The 25,411-nt window shown below is 44.9% G+C and overlaps 1 protein-coding gene and 1 non-coding gene across 9 annotated transcripts in view; both read left to right on the plus strand.

Moving 5' to 3' along the window:
* ACTN1 (actinin alpha 1) overlaps nucleotides 1-25,411 on the plus strand; it is a 136,486-nt gene that overhangs the window by 59,672 nt on the left and 51,403 nt on the right. For all 8 annotated transcript variants that reach the window (XM_006025194.3, XM_014520639.2, XM_025205959.1 and 5 more), the window contains exons 2-3: nucleotides 5,192-5,306; nucleotides 10,299-10,418. In XM_006025194.3, the coding sequence (XP_006025256.1) occupies nucleotides 5,192-5,306; nucleotides 10,299-10,418 (235 nt within the window). The remainder of the gene's footprint in view (nucleotides 1-5,191; nucleotides 5,307-10,298; nucleotides 10,419-25,411) is intronic.
* On the plus strand, nucleotides 17,806-17,971 carry LOC112550529. The gene has a single exon (XR_003094424.1). It is a non-coding gene; the product is annotated as a U1 spliceosomal RNA (small nuclear RNA).

Here is a 25,411-nt window from a genome sequence, read left to right on the forward strand (position 1 = left end):
TTCTGCTTACTGCCGCCGCGCTCCCGCTTCCAGTGCAGCCATGCCCCCCAGCCGCTGGGGGCACAAGTCGTTCATGGCACCTGGCACATCAAGGAAAAGACTTGTCAAGACCTTAAAATAAGATTCCCCCCATCCCGCCACAAAAAAATAAAAGACAGTAGCAAGGAAAAGGAATAACAGGAGGCTGAGAACAGTGATGAGAAAATCAAGCAGTTAGATGGGTTAGCAACGTACACAATGTAATACTTCTGAATCTGTCTGAAATTTTAACAATTAAATATTGGCTTTCGCTCCTCAACGTGTAGTCACCCTTACTTAGCCAATAGGTAGCATAGCAGAGGTGGTCTTTGAGGAACAAAGAACAGTTTCCTCAACAGTGAAATTAAGAGTGCATGCAGGTTATGATCTTGGGGGCAAAAAACACTGTTGTGTTATGAAGCTTTTTCAGTTGAGTATCCTGCAGATGAATGAGGTAATACCAGAAGTTTGTACCGCTGGCAGTACCTATTTGTGCTGCTGTTCTATCAAGTTCTGCAGAGTCTTTTCTTTTAGAGCCTTGAGATTAACAAGATTATCCACTCTCTCCTTTCCCTCCAGCTCCTTGTCCCAAAGTGGGGGTGAAATAATTTCCTAGCTCTTGGCTGTGTAGATGGCTAGGAAACGCATCTGTTGCATAAGAGTGGTAATTTTAGCCAGTGAATAACTAGATGGGGATTGCAAATGATCTCGGATTCCATAGTCTGAGCATTATTGATGTCCCTGCAGAACTGCTGAGTGCCTCAAACAGTACTGGAAAACAGGTGCTTTTTTGTCTGGCTGGTATCTGGGCCGGGCCTGTGAGGGAAATGAGTCTGACTGCTTTCAACAGCCTCTTCCTCTTTCAAAAGCTTTTCTTCTGGCAGGAAGTACGACAAGATTTAACGGCTGCCAGGTGCTGATGGCCACAGTTAGCTGTGACTTGGTGGAGAGCTGTCCTACTGGCCAGAAATTTGGAGGGTGTGCACGTGGTTGCAGTAGGTTTCCCAGAAGAACAAAACAGATCTTTGCCTTTTATGTGAAGCCAGATCAGTAAAAAGGGCTTGGGCCAAGCTTGCCAAAAGATCTAACCCCAGTGGAAAGTAAAAATTTCCAGCCTCCCCGTCCTACAATGTTTCTCGGTCTTGGGCTTTTCTCCTCTGCCCCTCATTTCTCCCTCCAACCTGTTACTTTAAAAGGGAAAGGTATTTTACCCTCTATAGCAGGAGTTGGCAATCTTTTTGGCCAGAGTGCCAAAACACCCCATCCTCCACTAGCGTGGCCATCATAGAGGACAGTCCAGATTTCTGTTACTCTATTCTCTATTGATATGTAACCCAATGCCTTTATGAAAAATAGAGGACATAAAGGTTTCGTAGCAATAGAGGACAGAGGACAGCCAGATTGTCCTCCATGATGGCCACCCTAACCTCCACCCATGCCACAATTTAGCATGCCAATGGCAGGAGAGCTGAGGGGCCCGATCCTCATTGCTGGCAGCTGCATGCATGTCTCTGGGTGGACAGGGAGGGAGGGCCTGGGGTTGCCCTTCCCTGGCCCTTTCCCACTGTGCGCTGCAAGGCACACATGCACCTCCCACCGCCGTGGGGCCAGTGTCAGGGCTCCAGACCCCAGTGCAGCCACCTGCTGCAGCTGCACAAAGCCTGGGCCGGCTGTGGCAGGCAGCCAGGAGGCTGCAAACAGCTGCACTGGACTCTGCAGCCCCAGCAGTGGCGGGAAGGGCCAGGGCCAGCGCAGGTGGTAGGCAGGGTGCAAACAGCTGCGCCAGGCTCCACAGCCCCAGTACTGGCTCCATGTGTGCTTCCAGGCGGACAGCGGGGTAGGGGTCAGGATTGCACTGTAGAGCAATTCATGTTCTACAGTGTCTGTAGCCAAAGTAACCATAAGGTTTCTTTCTATGTACTGAAAATGTTTTGAAAGTTTGAGAAAAGTGAACCCAACGGTTTTATTCTGAGGAGCCTTTGTGTGAGTCTTTTTAAGATGGCTGCTGTTTGGGAGAGTGTACAGTTTGCCAGCTAATGAGAGAGTGAGCATCTGCCTGCCTCCTCCAAAATGAGCTCCTGTATCCATGCACTGTTTCACTGGCTGCATTGGCAACTTGTAAATGATGGTAGGACCTGAAAGGTGTTCTGAACGACTGCTGTGAGAACTGCCATCCTGTTTCAGATTAAGCCCAAAGGGGAGAATACACCCATCTGGGGCTGAGATGGCAAACTCGGGCTCAATAAGCTGCATTTCTACCTGGATTTCCAAGCTTTGCAAAGTTAAGGTTCCCTCAGAAGATCTGAGGGAGTGGTGGGTGTCATTCCAGCTGAGAGCAAGAGGTGTGAGCAGTGAGTTCTTATGCACAAGTTATTCCTTTCCAGTACTGCAGGAGCACTGATCTTGTCTCATGTGCCTGCCAGAAGTGCGGTTAGTGTCACAGACCTTTCTGTAGAGCACTTGCAGACTTGCTTTTAACTCAGTATTTCATGGCACTACAGGCATTGCTGACCTCTGCTACCCTCCAGGATATTTTGGCACAGACCAAACTGATTGTAAGCTTGAGCTGTGTTTGGTTGTGCTCCGATTTTTGGTAAGAGCCCTCCATCCAGCTCAGGGCCAAATGATACTAGGACTGTGGGCTGGCTTTGCAGAAGACAGTGTTGAAATGGAAAAATGTGGCATGTTGAAACAGGGAAGTTGGAAGCTCTGGGGCCTTTTGCCTCTGCCATAGATTTGCTCTGTGACCTAAGGCAAGTTGCTTTCCCTTTTGCCTCTAACATTGACTGTCTTGCACCATCTTTTCTCTTCAACAAGACTGACAGTCCTAGGCAGAGCAGTGAAGGGGCCTCATCAGATTGAGAGAGCAGGATGAATATCTTGTTAAATAATGCAGTGAAGGTGGTGGAGCCCGGGGAGTAGACAGTGCCAAAAGAACCTAGGGATACAGTGGTGCATTTTTAAACAAAGCCATTCTCAATTATCCAGTAGAATAACAGTAAAAGGGCAATGAATGGTAGTTAAAAATTTTTAAAGTTGTTTAACTTTTAAGCTGGAAGGAAACCAACCCAGCACAGAAAGAAAGAGATCCCATGCCCCCACGGTGCACATACACTTTCAAAGGACAAAGTGCCTTGAGAGTAACATATACCCAGCCGACACCATCTGCACTGTTATCATGCTCTGACACAGCCCCCTGCAGAGAACAAGCCAGAAATAGAATAATAGAAAGCTCATCAGCTGTTCAGCAGTACTTTTTTTTTTCCCTAGCAAGTGTTTCACTGTTTTCGGTAATAGCCGTGCTAATGCAATCGTCTGGTCTATTGGTGCAGCATGGTGTTCAGACAAATTTAAAAAAATCCTCCTCCCCCTCGCTGTGATGCATTTTTTTTTTTGTTTTGTTTTTGCTTTTCTGTCCTGTGTATGGTAGAAAGAGGTACAGTAGTTGCTGTGTTAGTTTGAAGTTAGGCAGAGGGCAGGGCAGGGGGTTACTTTATGGTTAGTCCATAAGGTGCCACCCTGCCCTGCTTGTTATAGTCAACGCAGAATTTTGGCAGAGCTTAATTTTTTACTGTGGCAAACAGTTTTGAGATCTCCTGGGTCACTTAGGTGATTGTAAAGTTACCAGCATATTTGCTGGGAAAGGATTTTGTATAAATATCAAACTTATTAAATGAATTAATATTTGGATAGATATCAATTCTTCAAGAAGTATTTGCCGCTGCTGTTTCATTTTCCAGACAATTTCTACTTTTGAGAATTAGATTCTTGTATTCAACTAATTAGAACAATGGTGCACTTGAAGTTCAGAGTATTTTTATCTTTGTTTCTATTTAATAGCAGATATACCACATTTCTGGTTCTGCATATATGGCACTTCCCCCTGCAGCAATCTATATTACTACATCTCTTAACATTTTAATTCTAACTTGGTACTTCCTCAAAACTGACCCAGCCATTATTATCTACAATTAACACTCCACTGTTAGGCTGTAGGATGACAGAACATAACCACAGAAAATGTCTATTGTCAGCAGTGGTGGTGATATTTGTCTTTCACATGAGAGATCCTATGCTCTGACCACTTGTGGTTAGTATTTCAGACACCAGGCTAGTTTCCACAAGTGTTAGATGTAGTGTCCTGGCCCAATTGCAATTTAGCCAAATTGCCTGTGCACCTCAATACCTGCTCCTCCACTTCAAATTAATAGGGTTTCCCCATATCTTTAACTTCTGCTGTGTAGTTAAATTGTTAATTGTTAATTCCAGAATGGCTGATGTGTTCAACCTCAGGGATGGATGCAACCCATCTACTAGTAGCTTCCAAACAAGGGCCCATGGACAACCAGTAGTTCATAGAAAGTTTGCTGAGGCTGGTCATCAAGCGCTTTGCTTTTACAATGACCTTATTGCATTAAAAATAGCAAAAATCACATTATTATTCAGCCAACACTTAGTCCTTTATGTAACCAGCTGCTAAAGCTAAAGCAGGGAATTGTAGTCAGTCATGTATGTGAACTGGTTTGCATTACAGTGAATGAGAGAAGAGGCAGACCACAGGACAATTGCTATAAGCAATTTCACTTGCATGCTTGAGTTCTCCATGATGCATCTCCCATTACATTTGTGGGCTGTAGTATTTAGGGATGCTTTGTTAATGAAGGAATAACCTGAGGACACTTGGCATAAAAGGATGGTCCCTTGATTCAAGAACCTACATAGGACAAAGGCAGCCTGGCTTATTTCTCACTTTCTCTTAACATGTTGTGCCATGGAAAGTGTCCAGTAAGGCTGACTGAAGTCAATGAGAGCTACAGGTGCCCAGCACTTTGAAAATTGAACACCTCGGGAAACCCAGATAGAGGAAACAAAATTAGTGACCCATCAAGCAGATTTGATGTGCTAGAGCATAGGATCAAGTAGCTATTTCAAACAAACTCTTCTTAGTATTGCACTCTGAGATGGAAGGGCCTTGCAGCCCCTTTGTGTAGTCTGGTATTGACTCTTATGCCATACAGGGTAAATGCATGGACCATTGATTAATTTAACTTGGGCCTAAAGAAACCCAATGTATTCTAGCATCAATGATTTGACTCTTTGGATGTCTTCTCTGAACCAGTGTAGTCCATGGAAAATTACTGATTGTTCTTTTTTTTTTCTCCTCTGTTTCTAGACTTTCACAGCGTGGTGTAATTCTCACCTTCGCAAGGCTGGCACACAGATTGAAAACATAGAGGAAGATTTCAGGGATGGCCTTAAACTCATGTTACTTCTGGAAGTCATTTCAGGTGAGGAGAGAGGCTTGGGGTGATGGTCTCAGTGTCATTAGTGTTGCCATTGATTTTACTGTCTTCTCACTCATCCACAGAATAGGGTCAGCAAGGGCAGTGGCAGGAAAGGCTTTGCCTCAGTTATCCTCCACATGCCACCTATTGGTATGGTTCTTCACTTTCAACTTTCTTCTACCAGTAAGGAACACACATCCTTCTGTGAAGTCTTACCCAGTGTCTTGAACCACATAGCAGGAATCATGAAGAGACTTTAGGCAAAGTATAGGATTCCCACATTGGCACTTTGTGCCATATGCTTGTTAGAGCAGGAGAAGGACTGAAGTTATGGCAAGTGCCCCTCTGCGTGACTAATGCCATTCTGAAATGGGATGAGTTTTTCAAATGGGGCTGCCTGCAGGGCCGATCCTGGCAAAGTGCAAAAAATGTATTTTACAGCAAGCATCAGGAAATGTGTGTGTGTGTGTGTGTGTGTGTGTGTGTGTGTGTGTGTGTGTAACATTAACATGAGAAACTGGGATCCAGGTCCCAATGTGGAATGTGAAAATGTTTAAAGTCTTGAAGTCTGGTATAACAGAGAAACCAGATCTTATCCAATGCCAGTAGGAAGGTTTAATTGTCTCCTGAACTGGAAGTGGTAAAGCAGGGCAATCTGCAGAGTCAAGGATCCACACTGAGATCCAGCAGTTCCCACTTCTGCTCCTCAGCAATGTGCTGTCAGAGTCCTTGTTCTGTCAGAGTCAGCCCAGAGGCTTGAATCTGGGGCTCCTAAATCCCAGGGTGCACTGTCAGCTTTCTTTTGATGGCTCCTTTAGTTCCCAACCTTTTTAGACTGCAGACCAGAAGTGACCACAGACCGGCAAACTGTGAACCAGCATACTGCAGACCAGAAGTGACTGGCATACTGCAGACTGGCAACCAACTCTTTTTTATACTAGGTATAAAAAAAGGGTTGGCTGCCAGTCCGCAATATGCTGGTCACTTCCGGACTTCCAGTCTGGCAGCCAACCGTCCTATGGACTGGCAGCCAACCCTTCACAGCCCAGTGCCAGCCTGCACCCCAGGGGTTGGGAACCTCTGCTCTACTAGGCCCTCCATGCTAATGCTACCTCCCCTCTGTTTTGTACTCTTGTCCCCCTTGGCGTGTTTACCAATAGTGCTGCCTCAGTGAGAGCACTCAGAGTTTGCCTCTTATGCCTTAGGAGGTCAGGCAGATAGTGTTCTGCAGCTAGTGTAACCCCTCATGTTCTGGAAAGGTTGGAGTTCAAGGCAATACTGATTTGGGAGTTAGGAATCGGAGTTGCAGGGCACATACACTTACTCCACAACACTTGCAAGAAGCTAGCTGACTGGGTGGGCCTTTTCATTTAATTGAACTTTTTGATCATGTGTAGAGGGAAGGTTAAAAGGTGGGGGTGGGAAGGTAGAGGCACATGGGTGCTAATATGTAAGTTGCAGATTTCCAGGGTTAGGGAAAACATGAGGGGAGAATGCTGGAGGGAGGATAGGTGCTGGGAACATTGTACACTCGATGTCAACCGCGGGCACTGGGCTCTTCAGACTCTGACCCCAACCACTTGCATATTTGGAGTGTTGAGGCCTCTGTTGCGAAGGCTGCCAGAACTGAAAGGTGTAGGCACCATGACTGACAGCTGCACAAAAGATGAAGCCAGCACTTCCAGATCCAGCCCCTAGGTGTCTTGTTGGACACCTCTTCTACCTCTTGCTGTCCTGCCGAGAGGCTGCTACCTCTTATAGTCCTGTTGTGATTACTACTAGTCCTCTACCCAGAGTGTGTGCCCCTTCCTGGCTTTCTTACAGATCCGGTCCCAGCTCCCCATTTGCTACCCCTCTTCTCTCTCAGCTTTTTGCTTCCTCCACAGTCCATTAAGGAAGCTTTGTGTTGATCAGGTGTTGAGCTAGGTAGCAGTGTCCTCCATTAGTTTTGCATCTTTTCTTTCTAGGCTAGCTGGGCTGAGGATAAAATTAACCAGCGATGAGGCAACATGCCCAATATAATAGCAGTGGCCCAGTTTAAGCCTTTTGAGCAAAGTTGAGACCCTCCATGAGGGAGTGTACATCATCTGACTCCACAAGCCTGGTAGAAGTCACAGCTGCTGGAGTTGAGGTTGAGGGGTCAAGTCCTTGGTAGCAGCACCTACAGAAGCAGAAGTGGGGGAGCTACTAGAGCTCAGGGTGGATCCATGACACATGCAGATTGCTCTTCTTGTCCCGTGAACTATCCTGCTTGCAAGTAGGATGGGGAACAACGTAGCCTACACGCTGGCACTAGGACGTGGTTACCCCATCCCATGAAACTTTGCAGAACTTCAAAAATGTTCCCATTTTTGGGAACATTTCTCTGCTCTGCCTGTTTGTGCCAGAGGCTTGAATCTGGGGCTCCCACATACCCTAAGCACAGGGTTCTCTCTCGATCTCTTTCTGTCTCTGTCTGTCTCTCTCTCTAGGTTTGGCCAGTAATTTCATGCTGGAACTTCATCTCCTTTCCTGGCATGGTCTTGCAGAAAGTTTCTGTTTTGACAAATTGATATTTTACAATGAAAAAACTGTTTGTTTGTCTTTAAAAACCACTGACCAGCCTTATTCAACATCCCCGTTGCCTCCCAAACAGGATGATGAGGGGAGAAATTCACAAGGAAAGCCCAGAGGTTTCCTTAAAGCAAGGTGCCTTTGTTTTTGGGAAGATAAAAACCAGGCCCCAGAAGATTTGTTCCAAAAGAGAGCTTTCTCTCACCAACCTTGCATTCCAGCACTTCCCTGAGAAAATCCTTTCTCCCCATGCACCCTATAAGGTCAAATAAACTGGGCCCAGAATTTAGTTCTTGTTAGAAAGAAGGAAAGAACGAACATTTTTTCCCCTTGAACAAAAGGGATGACTAATAGAAATTATCTACTGAACAAATTCCATGATAAACAGTACTTAAGCCAACACTTCCTTGCATTGTTTGGCTTACAAACTGCAGCCTTGGGCTAGCACATGAGAACCAGAAGGTGGAAGCGGCTAGACAGAAAGAAGGACAGAACAGTAATGCAAATAGCTAAAAGTAAAGCACATTTCTTGAATGCTTTCATCTTAATAATTGAATTAATTAGTATTATGAGGGAAGAGTTCTGTGGGGATACTGTTGTCTGAAGCTTTGGCCTCAAATTTAATTTCTTATTCTTTATTAATTCAAGTTAAACTCATGAAACTGATCACGCCGCCTTTGCTCTTGTTTTACAATGACTTTAGTTATCCAGGCTGGAAGAAAAGGAAAACAGAAAGCAGCACGTAATGGCATATTCTTTACTCCGTATTCAATAGGAGAGGTCTTTAAGGTGGAGGTTGTAACATAGGTAAAGAAATGTATTGACAACAGAGGATGAAGTCAGCAGTGGGTATTTGCTTTGAGAGCCAATTGTCTGTTTCTTTTTATGTGGCAGTTAAAGAAACTGGCCTTCCAGAATAACTAAGAAAACATTTTCAAAAGGCTTTATTTCCATATTTTTCTTACTTTTGAGGGAATGCTGGTTGAGATGACTTTCTGCTTTTCCCCCTCTATTTTCTCCTGGTTTTGTTTTTGTTTTTAAAGAGACCACCCCATCTTACTTAACAAGGGTAGAGGAGCTCTTTATGGTTCATTTCTCCTTTTTCATCCTTAAACCTAGTGGAATGTGTTTGATCCTGCTCCCCTGGCTTTAAAAGATGCAGGGTGGAGCTCTAGCAGCAGCCTCTGTGACTGAAGATAACCTTAGCATATATGGCTAAGAAATGACTTGCCTAAATGTACCTTTTTATTTCCTTGTGGATGTTGCACTTTTTGCTAACTCTCTGTCCTACATGTAAACGCTTTTGCTCCCTCCCTCCCCCCAACCTTTTTTCTCCATTCTACCGCTTGCTGTTTGAAATTTGGGCAGTGCTGGGTAGTTGATGAGTGATGCGTCTCATATGGAATGATTTCTGATGTGCCATCTAATTAGTTTCAGATAGGAGCACCTGCAGAAAGTTCATTTGGTCTGCTCAAGGGTTTGAGCTTAATTAGTTTTCTGTTAGTGATAGGTTAGTGCTAATAAAACTAGGGTGACCTGAATATGTGCAGGATGGCACCAGGAAAGGGCATACCACTTCAAACCAATGTCTTTAGAAAAATTATCGGTGAATTCTCCCAGATCCGATACAGGTCATAAACTGGTGTTTGCTATAAAACATATATACTATTTTATAGACTATAGAAGCCAGCTCCAATAGTAAAGGTTAATTACTTTTCTTCATGAGCTGTGTCACTCCCTCCTGCTACCTTATTGTAAACATTTAAGGTGCCCCCCACTGTAACAGCAGAGCCCCATTATATGCAGTTAGAAGTACACCATATCCCTTAATGGTGAGGAATTGATCTTGCAGGTCTTTTAATTATAAAGCTGTTCATAGCAGAGGAAGAATTCCAGGTGATTTTTATTCCTGGTACATGCAGTCATGGTCATTCAGTGCTTAGCTGTTCCATATCTAAAGAAAGATGAGTCTTGCATCAAGTCCTAAAAAAGCTGAGACTTTTCTGAGAATGCTCTGACCCTCCTAGAGCTCAGGTCCTGACCCATCATATAGGGAAGTGAGTTTTGGATCAAAGACCTGCCATTGTAATCTGTAGTTAATAGGCATCACCATAGCATGAGTCAGAGCTTTTTAACGAGTCGCCTGGTTCAGTAAATCTTTAAGGGTTGATAATAGCAATGCTCCCTTCCCCTCAAACAGCTTTTTCAAGGGTATCCTTTTCATGGAAGTTGTTTTGGGGGAGGGTCAGCACAGCATGTCAGTTATTAAAATTCCTGGGTACCAACATACAGATGTTCTCTACCTTTGCTGCTGAGGGCAAGAACTTGTGAGATGTAGCTCAAGAATAGAGGTCTGCACGATTTAGGCCATTCTAATTGAGCTATGCAATCTGTTTGTGGTGTGCAGGGGATCTCATTTTTGTTTCTCTCTTTTCTGAATAGGTGAACGTTTGGCTAAGCCTGAAAGAGGCAAAATGCGAGTCCATAAAATTTCCAACGTGAACAAGGCCCTGGATTTCATTGCTAGCAAAGGAGTCAAGTTGGTGTCCATTGGAGCAGAAGGTAAAGAAGCCACTCGCCTGGTTCTAGACCTAGTTTGAGTGAACCATTCCCTCCTGATCTGGCATACCGTGTTGTTTTGCTCCTCCCTTCTTTTGTTTAACCAAGCTCAGGCCATTCTCTGCTGGGACAGTGGCAGGAGGAAGCATGTTGGCTTCTTGAGGTTTTATATCCCACTTAAACACCATCCTTGATGATCTGACTGCAGTGTCTGTGGGAGTATAGTTGTGCAGTCCCTTGCACTTTACTTGACCATTTCTTTATCCTGAGTTATGCTCTGATCCAATTGCAATGTGTACAGTTGTGTTCACAGGTGTCAAAAGTGGGAAGTTTCAGTATTTCAAAAAAGTTTTCACTTCAGATGAGCACACCAGCTGACAGAGAAAGGACATTTTTACATGAAAATGAAGCAGGTGGCTGTGCCTCAGGAGTCAGGGCTAGAGGAGACCCCCTAATTTCTACAGCTGACTCTTCCACAGGGGATCTCATGTGAGGAGTAGATAAGACGCTGATATCATGGAGGGAGCTAAGAAGCTGTGAAAACTCTGGCTAAAGCAGGCACTCTCAGGACCTCCAAGGCTTCCAGCTGTGCAGCCTGAAAGCCCTTGGATCCATGGCTAAAGTGAGGGAAACCCTAAGTCTTGAGAGCCTCTAGTACAGTGATTCTTAACCAAACTGCCAGCGCACCCCAGGGTGCCTTGAGAAAGGGTGACACAGGATTCTACACAATGTTAGCACCGTTAGGTATGCAAACATAATTCACAAGATAAACCATAAGACATGTAGGGGGGACACAGGGGAGCACATACCCCCCCTGAGATTGGCTGCTGCTGGCTTCTGCAGGCAGTCGCCGCTGCCCACCCCACCTTGCTGCTGATGCAGTTGCTGGCAGTTGCAGGCAGTCCCCACTTGCCGCTCACCACTGCCAACAGCGTGGATGGCAGATGCGGGCAGTCCCTGCTCACCACCTGCCACTTATGTATGTGTGTTATGTCATTTTCGGGAGCATGGCATTTAGCCAGGATCCTTAATAAACTGAATTGAATGGAATGGGGTGCCTTGAGTCTAAAAAGGTTGAGAACCACTGCTCTAGCACCACACCCTCTGCATGTATTAGTGTAGAAAGAGTTACAACTTTAGGAACAGGAAACCTCAGCAAGCTCACTGATACAAGGCAATATCTGTGAGAAGTCAGCTGCAACACTGGAGTTGCTGCAAACATGTCTAAGGGAAACTACAAAATGAACAGTTTACAAGAAACAGAAGGTCTGTGCAGCAAGAGACATCCATTTTTTTCAATTAGTTTCTGTTATTTTTAGTTATGCTTGAACTTTTATCAGTACTACAGCGTAAAGTAATGCTCTCCAGCTTTAAGGATGTGAGCTAGGTTCTTTGGTATCTTTCCCAGCTCAGCAACAAGTTAGCTGTGGGGTCTTGGGCAAATTTTCTAGTTCAACTCCCTACTGACTTTAGTACTCAGCTTGAGATACCCAAAGACTGATTATGCTCTTCTAGGAATTCCACATCTCTAGAAACTGAGGCTGTGGGCATCAAACACTAACGCCCAGACAGAGAAGCGCTTTCAATTAGAATATGCTTTGAAAACAGTGGCCTTAAAGCTTTCCTCAGTTTATCAGTCTAGATAAAAAGGTCCTTTTGTAATCCTTGCAAGAAATGTGCTTTCAGTGCCTGTTAATAACCAGCGACTACTTCAGGTCTCAGTTAAGTGCTCTAATATTTGCAAACGTAAATTACCTCCTCCTGATCTGAATTCCAACTCTATAACACTGATGTCCTTCCACACCAGGATAGAATGTAGATCTAAGTACTTATTTTGCCACTGCTCTTGTAGGACCTGAGAACTTCAAAAGTGTTTATAGGTTTGTTCTCACAGGGGCTAGGTGAGGGTAGGAAGGTTTAATATGCCCAAACCTTGGAGTTTTTAAGTCCACTTGATCTTAGCAGCATCCAAACACCACCTCAAAGTCTAGCCTTTCAGGCACACTCCTAGTGTACGGACTCCCGTACTGGTTCAGCTTCTGGGAAATGGAACCTCAGGATCCAGCCATCCTATACAAGACCAGTCCTGATCCCAACCAGCAAGTCCCTCCAGACATTTAAGTGTGTCCTCTTTAGAGCTTCACCTGTGTGGGCAGTCAGATGTAACTTGGGGTTTTGACTGCTGTTGTCCAGGGAACCCAGGCTCCTTCTGTCCTTGCACGGCCCTCTTTCCCAGTTCTGGTTTCCCCTGGCTAGAGAAAGAGAGGCCATGTCTACACCAGCAGTTGGCAACCTTTTGGAAGCAATGGAGCAAATTAGAGCAGGTCTCTCCAGCAGCAGGCTGCCACTTGTGACCTGGCCACCACCGCTTCCCCTGCTGCCAAATTGCTGCTGATGTGTTTCTGACCCAGTTGCCACTCTTCCTGCTGCCAAATTGCTGCCAACTCCCCCTCACCACTGAATTGCTACCAGCATCCAGGATTTGTGGGTCAGATGCTACCCGCAGGTTGTAGGTTGCCAGCCCCTAGTATACACACTAAAATTTCCATGGAGCACCCTGGAGTGAGTACCTTCAAGCACCCTGTTGAGGTCCAAATGGGCTTCCTCCTTGCCCAGAAGGAGTATAACCACCTCCATGTGGCAGTTCCATGTGGAACAGGCTAATATGCACTGCTGAATGAGTGTTAGCTTGCCCTAATTGTCTTGCAGATGTGGCTACATGGCTTCTCATTTAGGAGGCGGCTCACCCAGAGCATCACAATATGCTTGAGGTTGTTGACCTTGGGGTTGCTCAACTTGCTATGTAAATGTAACCAGAATCTGGTGTTATCGCTTCTTGGCCTCTTGAAGACTCAGATCAAATGTACTGGATCCTGAAGACCTGGGGTGACAGGTTTGGGAGTCTGTCTAGCTGAACTTAAGAATTTTAGCTTATTTTTTGAACTCCCTGCAGGCTTACAGCTTTGTTAATATCTTTCAGCGCATTTGCCATATTAGACTGCATCACCCCTCTTGTGTAATATGGAGGGAGTCTAAGACTTCACAGTCTGTGCCCGAATAGGAGAGTCATTAAAGATCATCAAGAGGTAAATAACCTTTTCCTAGTCAGACAATGGAGACTATCAGACAAACACTGTTGATTTGCTGAATGGCTCCCAACTGTTTTAAATAACTCAGAGGACAGACATAGCTACAGCTGGTGGAAGATCAGAAGTAGTCCAGGAGAAGAGCAGGAAGAGAATAGATTGAATATTATTACTAGATGTTAAGAGTTATGAATCCAAAAAGATGACAAAGCCAGTAGGGAAATACAGATCACCCGAGCGAGGGACTAACATAAGGGGATGGGGGTGAGGTGGGGAATGCAGCTAGGTTACAGAAAATACAAAGTTAGCCAACTAAGCCAGAATCCAAACCAGTCGCCCCAGATCTTCAGGATTGCCCATGGCCATAAATCCATCCTTCCTCCTTAGGCAGACCCCTTCTTTCAAAAAAGGATGGGATGGAGGCAGTCTGCACACAAAATAGGTGTCTTTGTTTGCCCCTTCGCTTTACTGAGAGGACTAAGATGATGCCTGACCCAGTTACCATCCCCCAAGCCCTATGGATGCCTGTACATCTGCAGGACACCTGCTCCAGCGTGGTCTAATTCAGCCTCCCCATGTTTCAAAATGGTGGTGGGGGTACTTTAAGTAAAGCTTATCAAATGAGCTTTAGTTAAAGTGCTCCTGCCACCATTTTGAAGCACGGGACACTGAATATACCCTGGAGCACGTCTAAAGATGACTTATGAGCCTGTTCATAGAGCAAAACTGTTCCACTGCAGTGCCCTTGGCCAAAACTCAAAAGCTTCTGCTGAAGCTCTGTAGAACTGGGATGCAGGTTAAATTTAGCTGACTAGTGCAGGGCTGTGGAGGGACCCTGAGATTGGCATAACCTTCTATGGCATGAGGCAGGTGCAGGACAGAGATTCATTTGGAACTAGTACGGGGCTACCTGGTTTACTGAGTTAAACCCTGCCTTGCTCTATGTGTGCAAGCCTCTGAATCTATGGGGGAGCTCAGTCCACAGTAGCAAGGAATGCTGAAAGTTAGGACCAAGGAATAGCTCAAGTTTTTGTTCATGTTCTTTAATGATAGCTCAGGCAATAGCCAGGCTTAAGTGATCACTATACAAGCATGGATTTCCTGCATGCATCCCACACAGGTTTCACCCAGACTGCCCCAGTTAATAGAGTAATAAACATAAGCACACTGCAGGAGTTCTTTGGCCACCTCATGAGTCCCAGGTGCTAAGTAAAAAGCAGTTACCTTCAGCATTAGGAATGGGTCTCTGCTTCAAGAAGCATGGCAATAACTACTTACTGATGCATGCCATTTTAAGGGCTTTAATTAAGACTTTAAAAAGCCATTGCAGCAGCAAACCAGAAAATAAAAAAACAGTGAAGCAGTGAACATGCGGCCCTGGAAAAAGGAGCTATAAATTGCTCAAGTAGGTGGGACCCAGCTAGAAAGTCATCCAGGTGACTTTACTACCAGAGAGAGAAATCATATTCTCCAGCAGTTACACCAGCATTATTGGCCAGGAAAGTACCTTCCTCACCCTGAGAGAATCCTTTCTGTCTTGGTGTAAGGCAGGGGCAGGCCAGATCCAGCCTGCCAGGCCATTCTATCTGGCCTGTGGGGCCCCTAAAAAATTTGGAAAATTTATATTTACCTGTTCCTGGCTGCCTGTCAAAGATGACAGGAGACACAGGGGCAGTGGGAGCCAGCAGGACCCAGGAGCAAGGCAGGCCCAGCCCCACTCCACCTTCAGCCCCCCTCCCACCCCCACCCCTCCAACTGGAAGCCTCTGCCTGCCATGGCTTTCACTGCTGCCATACCCACCCACTGTCCGCTCCAGCACCACGTGGCCCCTGCCTGCATCACCGGACTGTGGGAGCAAGGGGCCAGGAGTGGGAGGGTGTGTGTGTGTCTGTGTGTGTCCATGCAATGAGGGAGGGGGAGAGAGAAGCCCTCCACTCCCCTGCAATATACAAGAGTAAGACTTCATTTTAAACTATTGTACAGTCACTTTTATGTATACTACACAAACACACATAAATCAGGACAAAAATATTTTTTAAATCAAATTAATGTTGTAGATATTCGATTTTTAGACTATAGTTTGGTATTATTCTGGTTCTGAGATGGCAAAACCCCTTGCTGAAAGGAGTACTTCTGGGGGCAAGGGGAGGGTCTTCTGGTGGCAAAGGTCAGAAGTTAGAGGGTGGGACTTCCCAAGATGGTGACCAGGGGGTGGGGCACCTGTCAAGGGGCAGGGCTACCCATGTGGCCCTCAACAGTTTGCCAAAACTCGGTAAGTGGCCCTCCCACCAAAATAATTGCCCGCCCCTGCGTAGCAGGAACTGAACTAATGTAGCTGATGTTAACATAGAATGTAATAATGGTGAAATGTAACCATGTTAGTCTTGTCCTGTAAGCAACTTGAAAACTCCATTTTGTATCCTTCTGCTTGACATAAGTGAATGAACTCTGCATAGCCTTTATGTATGAGTGTGTGTAAAAGGGTTAATGGTGAGAGAATGGCATAGAGATGGGAGAAGAAGATGTAACTGTTTATGCAAGCAACAAGGCACCAAATGTAAGTTACCAGTCAGTAAACTAATTAATGAATGGCTGAAGAATCCCTTTTGAGGCCAAGAACGAGAGAGATAACGAGGAAGAAGAATGCACACATCCTGCCAGACGGACAGCAAAAACCCCAAAGCTGAGATACCAACTTTGACAACCAAACTGACCTCGGGCTGAGATAAGATGTAGACGAATGAAAGAGCAACTGCAAAAACAGAAATTGGGTATGGAAAACCCCAATGCTGAACAAAGACTTGAAATCCCTATAAAACTGAGATGCAGACAAGCCAAGATGGGGAATCTGCTCTCTGCAACCTCATGGAGCACAGGCATGCATGCCTGTATACCCCCGCTCATATCCTCAATAAGCCTGGACCTGGCCATCCAGTGCTAATATTGAGTAACATCTGCTGGTAACGATAACATCTTACTGGAGTGGTTTTGTCTGTATGTCTGTCTATGTCAGTTTGTAATATGTGTGTGTCTGTGTGTATGATACATAATATATATGACGATTTGTGTGTGCCTATATGAGTGGTGTGTCCGAACCTCTGTGTCTAATTCATGTAATCAATAAATGTGGCATTTTGCCTTACCCCGCTTTATAAGGTCTCACTCATGATTTGAGCAATTGGCAATTTGTGTAACATTTTTGGTAAAGAATGCATGTGGGGGTGAATAAGCTTCTATATTGCTGTTATTAATCAGTTTTATGTTATCTGTATAGTAAGTCTCGTCTGTGTGTTTGTTCGTCTGTCTATCTGAAGGTGTGCACACTGCCTGGTGGTAGTAGTGCCAGGTACAGTGGTCTCGGGTTAGACTGACCACACTAGAGAAATAGAAGCTCACTTTGGGTTATGGACTGCCTGTAAAGGAGCCCACTGAGTTAATTTGAATTTTGTCTTTGAACTTGGATTAATTTAGAAAGCCCATTTGTGGGCTGTGAATGATTAGAAGCTCATTTGTGGGATGTGGACTGTCTGTGCAGTTCGGACTGCCTATAGAGAGGTCCATTGCTTTGGTTTGGATTTTGTTTTTTTGAACTTGGTGATATTGGAAAGTCGAACTTTTGTCATGTTTTACGGACTGGCATAATAGTTTTAAGAAATAATAGACGGTGACTAACTCTAAGCAGTAAGAACAATACAGGAGACGGAAGTTAGAATGTTTAAAAGAAAGACAGTAAGGGGTGAGGCAGATATAAAAGATGTCAAAAATCCGCTGCCTATGTATCTGCAGGATGTGAATCTGTTGAAGCAAGTGCTGCAACGATTTGGGCATAGCCCTTGGACTGAACAGGCAGTAGCAGATGCCTGCACTGTTACTGATTTGAAAGAAAAATTTGGAAAATATGTTGAATTGTATGGTAAGCCTCCACATTCCCTGAGAAAAGGAGCTGCAGTGATTTGGCTATTAAGGGAGGCTTCTAAAAATCTTTTCCTTCACCTGACAAATAGTCAGGAAGAGGTGGCTCTGTTAAATAAACAACTTGCTCAAGTGTCATGGGATTTGGAAAGTTTAAGGGTAATTGCAGCAGGGGCACAAACTCGTATAGAATCTTTGTGAGATGCCCACGTTCTCCACCAAAAATGTTACACAAATTGCCAATTGCTCAAATCATGAGTGAGACCTTATAACGGGAGATAAGAGATCACATGTGGCATAGCATCCTGCATGAAGGATCTGCAGCCTGGGCTGTATTTTTCCCTGTGTTAAACAAAAGTGTTTTGGCTAAGATCGACTCAGCCTTTTGGATGAGATCAGCCTGGCAGGGGCAACACAATGATTGTAAAGATAGTTTCCCCAAGGTGAGGCCTGTCCCTTGCATTCCAGGCAGGCTGATTCCTGTGAAGTTCTCCAAATGCAGGAAACTCAACTGCACAGTTTTGTGGTAATGGGGGACTGGTTTTTCACTTTTCCTAGGCCTTGCTCCTCACCCCTTTGGCTAGGAGCAAGTGAAACTAATGGGTATCTGAACCCCAGGGTTTCTAGGCCCTAGCCTTACACATAGGATGCCTGCCACAAATTTGGGGAGTATCTGAAGACCCAGACTGACTGGGAAAGGAAGAGACTTGCCTGGTGGTAGAGCCACACAGATTTGAATGATTGAGCTCTGCTTAGTCGAAATTTGGAACTTGACTATTGTGCTTTGCTCAATAGAATTCACAAGTAATTTGGCCCTTGAAACAAAACTAAAAATAGATATATTAAACAAAAGCAATTTGTTACTGGACTTTGCCATCTGCATCTAGATGCTTTTGTTATTGTTAAATTAAACAAATGAATAGTTTCCTTCCTCCTTCCAAAAAGGAAGCTCAGGGGAAAAACTCCAAATAAGAAACTGTGGGTGTATTCAGTCTAGAACTTAAACCTTGTAAAATCCTGTTTTCCTCAAACTTGAAGCCAATAAAATATTTCTGTGACTTTTCTTCTACATTCCACCAAATAACAGGCTTGCTCTGGTATTTTCAAGGGAAAAATTGCTTCACTGTGGTAGTATATGAGAACTAGTGTGAATCTGAATTAAGAACATAAGAAGTGCTGTGCTGGGTTAATTCATCTAGCCCAGCATTCTGTTTTGAGAGTGGCAGAAATGGATGCTATGGAGGGAGAGCATTGAATTGGATATATCTAGAGTGATCTATCCCCTATTCCAGCGGTTCCCAATCTGTGGTACGGGTACCACCAGTGGTACTCAGATAACCTGTCAGTGGTACACGTTAACAGATTTTATTATAATTACTTTATATGACAACAGTTTGCTGGTAGTACTTAAAGTTAAATGGAAAAAAATGCTGGTGGTACTTAAGGTTGTATCATTTTAAATTGGTGGTGCACAATCTGTCAGAGTTTGGGAACTGCTGCCCTATTCAGTACTCTCTCTGGCATCCACCATTATCATTTAAAGATGGCGGAGGAAACATTTCCAACCATTCTGTTCAAATTCTCTATAGACCAGGGTTGTCCTGTTCCTGGGAGGCCATGGGCCACAAGCCTTCTGGTCACACTCTGTGCAGAACACGTCCTGCACATTCACCCTCTCTCCCCACTGCACTCACTGTGCATCACTGCTGTGCTGTCCTGCCCTACTTCCAAGGGTGAGAAAAAGACATGGAAGCAGGAGGAGGGAGAGAAAGAGCACAGAGACCCTGGTGACAGCATCAGGAGATTGATGGGGGAAGGAGGGACAAGACCAGGAGCCTCAGGTTGGGGGTCACATATTGGTTGGCATCCAGCTGGACAGCCCTGCTATAAACAACTAGCAGAGCAGGACATTCTCTGTGTCCACTTTGAGTAAAGTGCAGAGTAAGCAAACATAACCGATACAAAGAAGAAACTGCTGTTTACAACTACATCAGCAGTCAGTGATCTAAGGTAGTTTCTCAACCTTTTAAGTAGCAAGTACCCCCTAACTTATTTTAATAAGTACCCCAACACTCAATTTTCCAGGGGATTTTATATTTACAGACTAATGCGTGCCATATGTTGGAAGAAGGGCTGTGTATATAAGGTTGTGATATGACAGATGTCTGATGTGGTGTGGGTAGGGTTGCCACCTTTTACACCAAGGGTGCACAACTCAAGTATGTACCTGGGCTAGAGGTGATGTTGGGCAAAGCTAGGAGGGCTGAAACCAATGCCACGCAAAGTGCAGCACAACAAATTATTACTGGGGAATTTAAAGTGCTGCGTAATGTGCGTTGCACCAAATTTTTTGCAACAGTTTTGAGAGGAGGAAGGGGCAAGAGAGAGAAGAAAAGAGGGCGAGAGAGAGAGTGTTGGGGTACCTGCATACCTCCTGCCTGCGTCTCACGTACCTCCAGGGGTACGTGTACCACAGGTTGAGAAAATATGATTGAAGGCACTGGTATTAACCTTTAAAAATGATTTAAGCTTAGTCTGTGTGATCAAGACTCTTGCCTACAAGATTTTTGTTGTATGTAAACCTGGTTCAAGGAAGGCTTTAGCCAGGTGTGGCTTTCAAACGAATTATCCATGTGATGTTGAAAATCTCTTCTAAGAGAGATTCAAGCTGCCTGACCTCTTTAGGGGTCCTTCTTGGATGTAATTGGATACCAAATTGGAGTTTGATGTCTATCAGGATTCAGGTAGAAGGCAGGGCGAGGTGGCGCCTAATAGACTAACGCATTCAGAGGCATGAGCTTTTGTAAACTACAGATGCCAGGTCCCTTCATCAGAAGCCCTGAATGGATTTGCAGAGAATAAAGGAATAAAGTAATATAAATACAAAGCATAGGGAAAGGAGGAAGAAAGCATGAGGCACTGCAGAGAGAGATGAAGGTAGATTGAAGAGATCAAAAGGAAGAAAAAGCAGTTAACTCATTGAGGGACATGGGGGGTTATAAAAACTAGTACAGATAATGGGATAAGAACCCAGAGTCTGTTGAGAGCATGCTTAACACAATCCAGTCTATGGAAGACTTCTTTCCCTTCAATTTTGCATTCAAGTTGATTTTTAAAATCCTGTTGTTTTAAGAACAGTTACTTTGAGGACATGGATGGATGTCCAGGGAGGTTAAAACAGATGTCTGATGTGGTGTGGGTAGGGTTGCCACCTTTTACACCAAGGGTGCACAACTCAAGTATGTACCTGGGCTAGAGGTGATGTTGGGCAAAGCTAGGAGGGCTGAAACCAATGCCACGCAAAGTGCAGCACAACAAATTATTACTGGGGAATTTAAAGTGCTGCGTAATGTGCGTTGCACCAAATTTTTTGCAACAGTTTTGAGAGGAGGAAGGGGCAAGAGAGAGAAGAAAAGAGGGCGAGAGAGAGAGTGTTGGGGTACCTGCATACCTCCTGCCTGCGTCTCACGTACCTCCAGGGGTACGTGTACCACAGGTTGAGAAAATATGATTGAAGGCACTGGTATTAACCTTTAAAAATGATTTAAGCTTAGTCTGTGTGATCAAGACTCTTGCCTACAAGATTTTTGTTGTATGTAAACCTGGTTCAAGGAAGGCTTTAGCCAGGTGTGGCTTTCAAACGAATTATCCATGTGATGTTGAAAATCTCTTCTAAGAGAGATTCAAGCTGCCTGACCTCTTTAGGGGTCCTTCTTGGATGTAATTGGATACCAAATTGGAGTTTGATGTCTATCAGGATTCAGGTAGAAGGCAGGGCGAGGTGGCGCCTAATAGACTAACGCATTCAGAGGCATGAGCTTTTGTAAACTACAGATGCCAGGTCCCTTCATCAGAAGCCCTGAATGGATTTGCAGAGAATAAAGGAATAAAGTAATATAAATACAAAGCATAGGGAAAGGAGGAAGAAAGCATGAGGCACTGCAGAGAGAGATGAAGGTAGATTGAAGAGATCAAAAGGAAGAAAAAGCAGTTAACTCATTGAGGGACATGGGGGGTTATAAAAACTAGTACAGATAATGGGATAAGAACCCAGAGTCTGTTGAGAGCATGCTTAACACAATCCAGTCTATGGAAGACTTCTTTCCCTTCAATTTTGCATTCAAGTTGATTTTTAAAATCCTGTTGTTTTAAGAACAGTTACTTTGAGGACATGGATGGATGTCCAGGGAGGTTAAAGTGTTCTGCTGCAGGCTTGTGTGTCTTTCTGGAATTGATGTCAGATCGGTGTCCATTCATTCTTTCACGTAGGGATTGTCATTTCTCTCCAGTATTGAGCAGAGGGGTGCTGTAACCAAGTGATGGAACATCTAATGTTGGTAGAAGATCAGGTGAATGAATCCCAGGTTTTATAATCCACATTGTGTGGTCCAGTGATGCTGTAGTATGTTTTGATGAGGGGGCACAGCTGGCTTCTGGGTCTGGAGCAAGGCCTGGTGCTTTGTTGAGAATAAGAGGTAGGCTGTTGCTGGAAAGAGATACCTGGTTCAAATACCTAAGATGTGTATCCCTAATGTAGAGCTTGGCTGTAGATGATGTGTCTAGTGGCATGCTTGTGATGAAAGCTAGTGGCATGAAGGTAGCTGTAGCAGTCATTTGATTTCTGATATAACATGGTAGTGATGTGTTCATTGCAACATTTCACAGTGGTGTCCAAAAAATGTATATGTTGAGTGGGAGTATTCAAAAGTCAGTTTGGAGGGGTGGGAATTGCTAAAGTCCTGGTAGAATTTATCGAGGGATTTCTTCCTGTGTGCCCATATGATGAAGATGCCATCTGTGTACCTTAGATATACAAGGAGTATGGGAGGGCAGCTACAGAGAAAGCAGTCCCCAAGGTCTGGCATAAATATATGGATGGAGGGAGAGAGGGGCACATGTAAGACCATAACAGTCCTGTTCATTTGTATGTATAGATAGTCTCCAAATCTGAAATAGGTATGTGTGAGGACAATGTGGTAGAAACAGAAGCAGTGTCAATGTCAGAGATAATATTCCATATGGCTTGTAATCTATCCTCATGTGGTATGTTGGTGTACAGCGATGTGATATCCATGGTAGCTAATATGGTGGTAGATGGAAACTTGTCAGTAGAAGCTAGGAAATCTATGATGTCCTTCAAATAGCTGGCAGCTCCAATGGTGCACAGAAATATGAGTCAACGTAGCCAGACACTCCGTATGTAATAGTGCCAATAGCATAAATAATGTGGAGTCCCGGGTTGCCAGGTTTGTGGATTTGGGGTAATAAGTAAAAGGTGCCCGGCCTGGGATCCTGGGAGGTAGAAGTATCAATCCTTTCCTGTGTTTCAAGAGGTAGCATCTTTCAGAGCTTGTATAGGCCCATCAGCCTGACTTCTATCCCGGGGAAGATCTTAGAAAAGTTTATTAAAGAGGCCATCCTTAATGGACTGGCCGATGCCAACATCTTAAGGGATAGCCAGCACGGGTTTGTTGCGGGTAGGTCTTGCTTGACCAATCTCATTTCCTTCTACGACCAGGTGACCTATCACCTGGACAAGGGAGAAGAGATTGATGTCATATATCTTGACTTCAAAAAAGCCTTCGATCTGGTGTCCCATGATCGCCTCTTGGAGAAACTGGCCAATTGTCGCCTTGGGTCCTCCACAATCCGCTGGCTGGAAAATTGGCTCCGGGGTCGGACCCAGAGGGTAGTAATCGATGGAAGTCACTCATCGTGGTGTCCTGTGACCAGTGGGGTCCCCCAAGGCTCTGTCCTTGGACCCGTACTGTTCAACATCTTCATTAATGATGTGGACACTGGAGTCAGAAGCGGACTGGCCAAGTTCGCCGATGACACCAAACTTTGGGGCAAAGCATCCACACCAGAAGACAGGCAGGTTATCCAGGCTGACCTGGACAGGCTCAGCAAGTGGGCGGACGAGAATCTGATGGTGTTCAACGCCGATAAATGCAAGGTTCTCCACCTTGGGAAAAAAAACCCGCAGCATCCTTATAGGCTCGGCAGTGCTATGTTGGCTAGCACTATGGAAGAAAGAGACTTGGGGGTCATCATTGACCACAAGATGAACCTGAGCCTGCAATGCGATGCGGCGGCTAGTAAAGCGACCAAAACGCTGGCTTGCATCCATAGATGCTTCTCAAGCAAATCCCGGGACGTCATTCTCCCCCTGTACTCGGCCTTAGTGAGGCCGCAGCTGGAGTACTGCGTCCAGTTTTGGGCTCCACAATTCAAAAAGGATGTGGAGAAGCTTGAGAGAGTCCAGAGAAGAGCCACGCGCATGATCAGAGGTCAGGGAAGCAGACCCTACGATGACAGGCTGAGAGCCCTGGGGCTCTTTAGCCTGGAAAAGCGCAGGCTCAGGGGTGATCTGATGGCCACCTACAAGTTTATCAAGGGTGACCACCAGCATCTGGGGGAACGTTTGTTCACCAGAGCGCCCCAAGGGATGACGAGGTCGAATGGTCACAAACTACTTCAAGATCGTTTCAGGCTGGACAGAAGGAAGAACTTCTTTACTGTCCGAGCCCCCAAGGTCTGGAACAGCCTGCCACCGGAGGTGGTTCAAGCGCCTACATTGAACACCTTCAGGAGCAAACTGGATGCTTATCTTGCTGGGATCCTATGACCCCAGCTGACTTCCTGCCCTTTGGGCGGGGGGCTGGACTCGATGATCTTCCGAGGTCCCTTCCAGCCCTGATGTCTATGAAATCATAGTTCCCTCTGATATTGGGCCATGAAGTCTTGAGTCAGGAACTTATAAAACTCCATGTTGGAAAGGTGTCTCTCAGCTTCTTGCAGGTATACTGTTTTGTTCATGACAACAGTCAGGGTTCATTCAGTCAGGGTCAAGAGGTGCTAACATTTAACCTCTGACTAAATCTGTTTTACTTGTTTCTCCAGTCTGCAAAGAAAATAATCAGCTTCTTAAAGGCACAGGGTATGGCTCTTCTGTCACTTATTGCAGAATAACTATTGATTTTAGTTAGGTTACTCCTGATTCTTACCAGGTAACTGAGAGGAAAATAAAGCTGAAGACCGCAACAATATAAAAGTCCCATCTGAGCAGGACACCCACTTAAATTCCAGGCAGTGCAGGCATGAATATGATAGGGGGAAAAAAGAGAGAATGAGGAGATGGCTCAGCATTACAGCGTTTGTGACATAGGATTATCTTTTGTCTCCATCTCTTGCCCACTCCCAATTAGGGAGCTGGGGCAGGAAGTGAAGGGATGGAGCGTGACATCTACACCCCCATGGCCAATGTTAGCAATCTGTCCTAGATCTGTCTTGGTTCTAGTCCATCAGTAGCCGCATGCCTCCTCTAGACCTCAGTTTGGAGGCTGTTTATTTTAGGTCTCCTGTTTGGATAAACAAAACATTGGGGTGACCATAGGGCTGATTGTCTTTAATGTTTCTCATTTGGATGCAAGCTGACATGTTGATGACTACTGTGTAGCAGACGGGTGTCTCTCACTCACTTAATCAATAGTATCTTCTCTTCTGCCAGTTATTCAAACGGTGCAAACTGCTTCTCTGTATGGGGTAACTACAAGCTATATTCTGGTGGGTGACTCACACAAATTGCCAAGAGAAAAGATAATTCTTACTAGTACTGAAGCTGCATCTTACTGCCTGGGTAGGGGAGGAGAAGACAGTATGGTACCATTACATTATCCAAAGAGTCTGGATTATTAAGTCATTCATATGAAATAGGGGATGGCATTTTAAAAACCAGATCCTTGTAACAAGCCAGTCTTGTTCCTGAAGAGTGCATATTTGTCAGGCCCTTAATTGGCTGTCAAACAAATGGATGGAAGTGCAGTAATTATTCCATATCTCGTTGTTCGTGCATAGCGCAATAATAGCAATCAAATGGGAGCATATTCAGTGGTGCAAATGAATTCCCAGCCATTGGCTGCAAACTTTCAGCTGCTTCAGTGTCAAACTGATCCATCCTATATCAGATGTAAATCACATGAGTAACATGTCCTAGCT

The sequence above is a fragment of the Alligator sinensis genome, unplaced genomic scaffold (genome assembly GCF_000455745.1).
Source record: "Alligator sinensis unplaced genomic scaffold, ASM45574v1 scaffold768_3, whole genome shotgun sequence".
In the NCBI taxonomy this organism is placed as follows: Eukaryota; Metazoa; Chordata; order Crocodylia; family Alligatoridae; genus Alligator; species Alligator sinensis.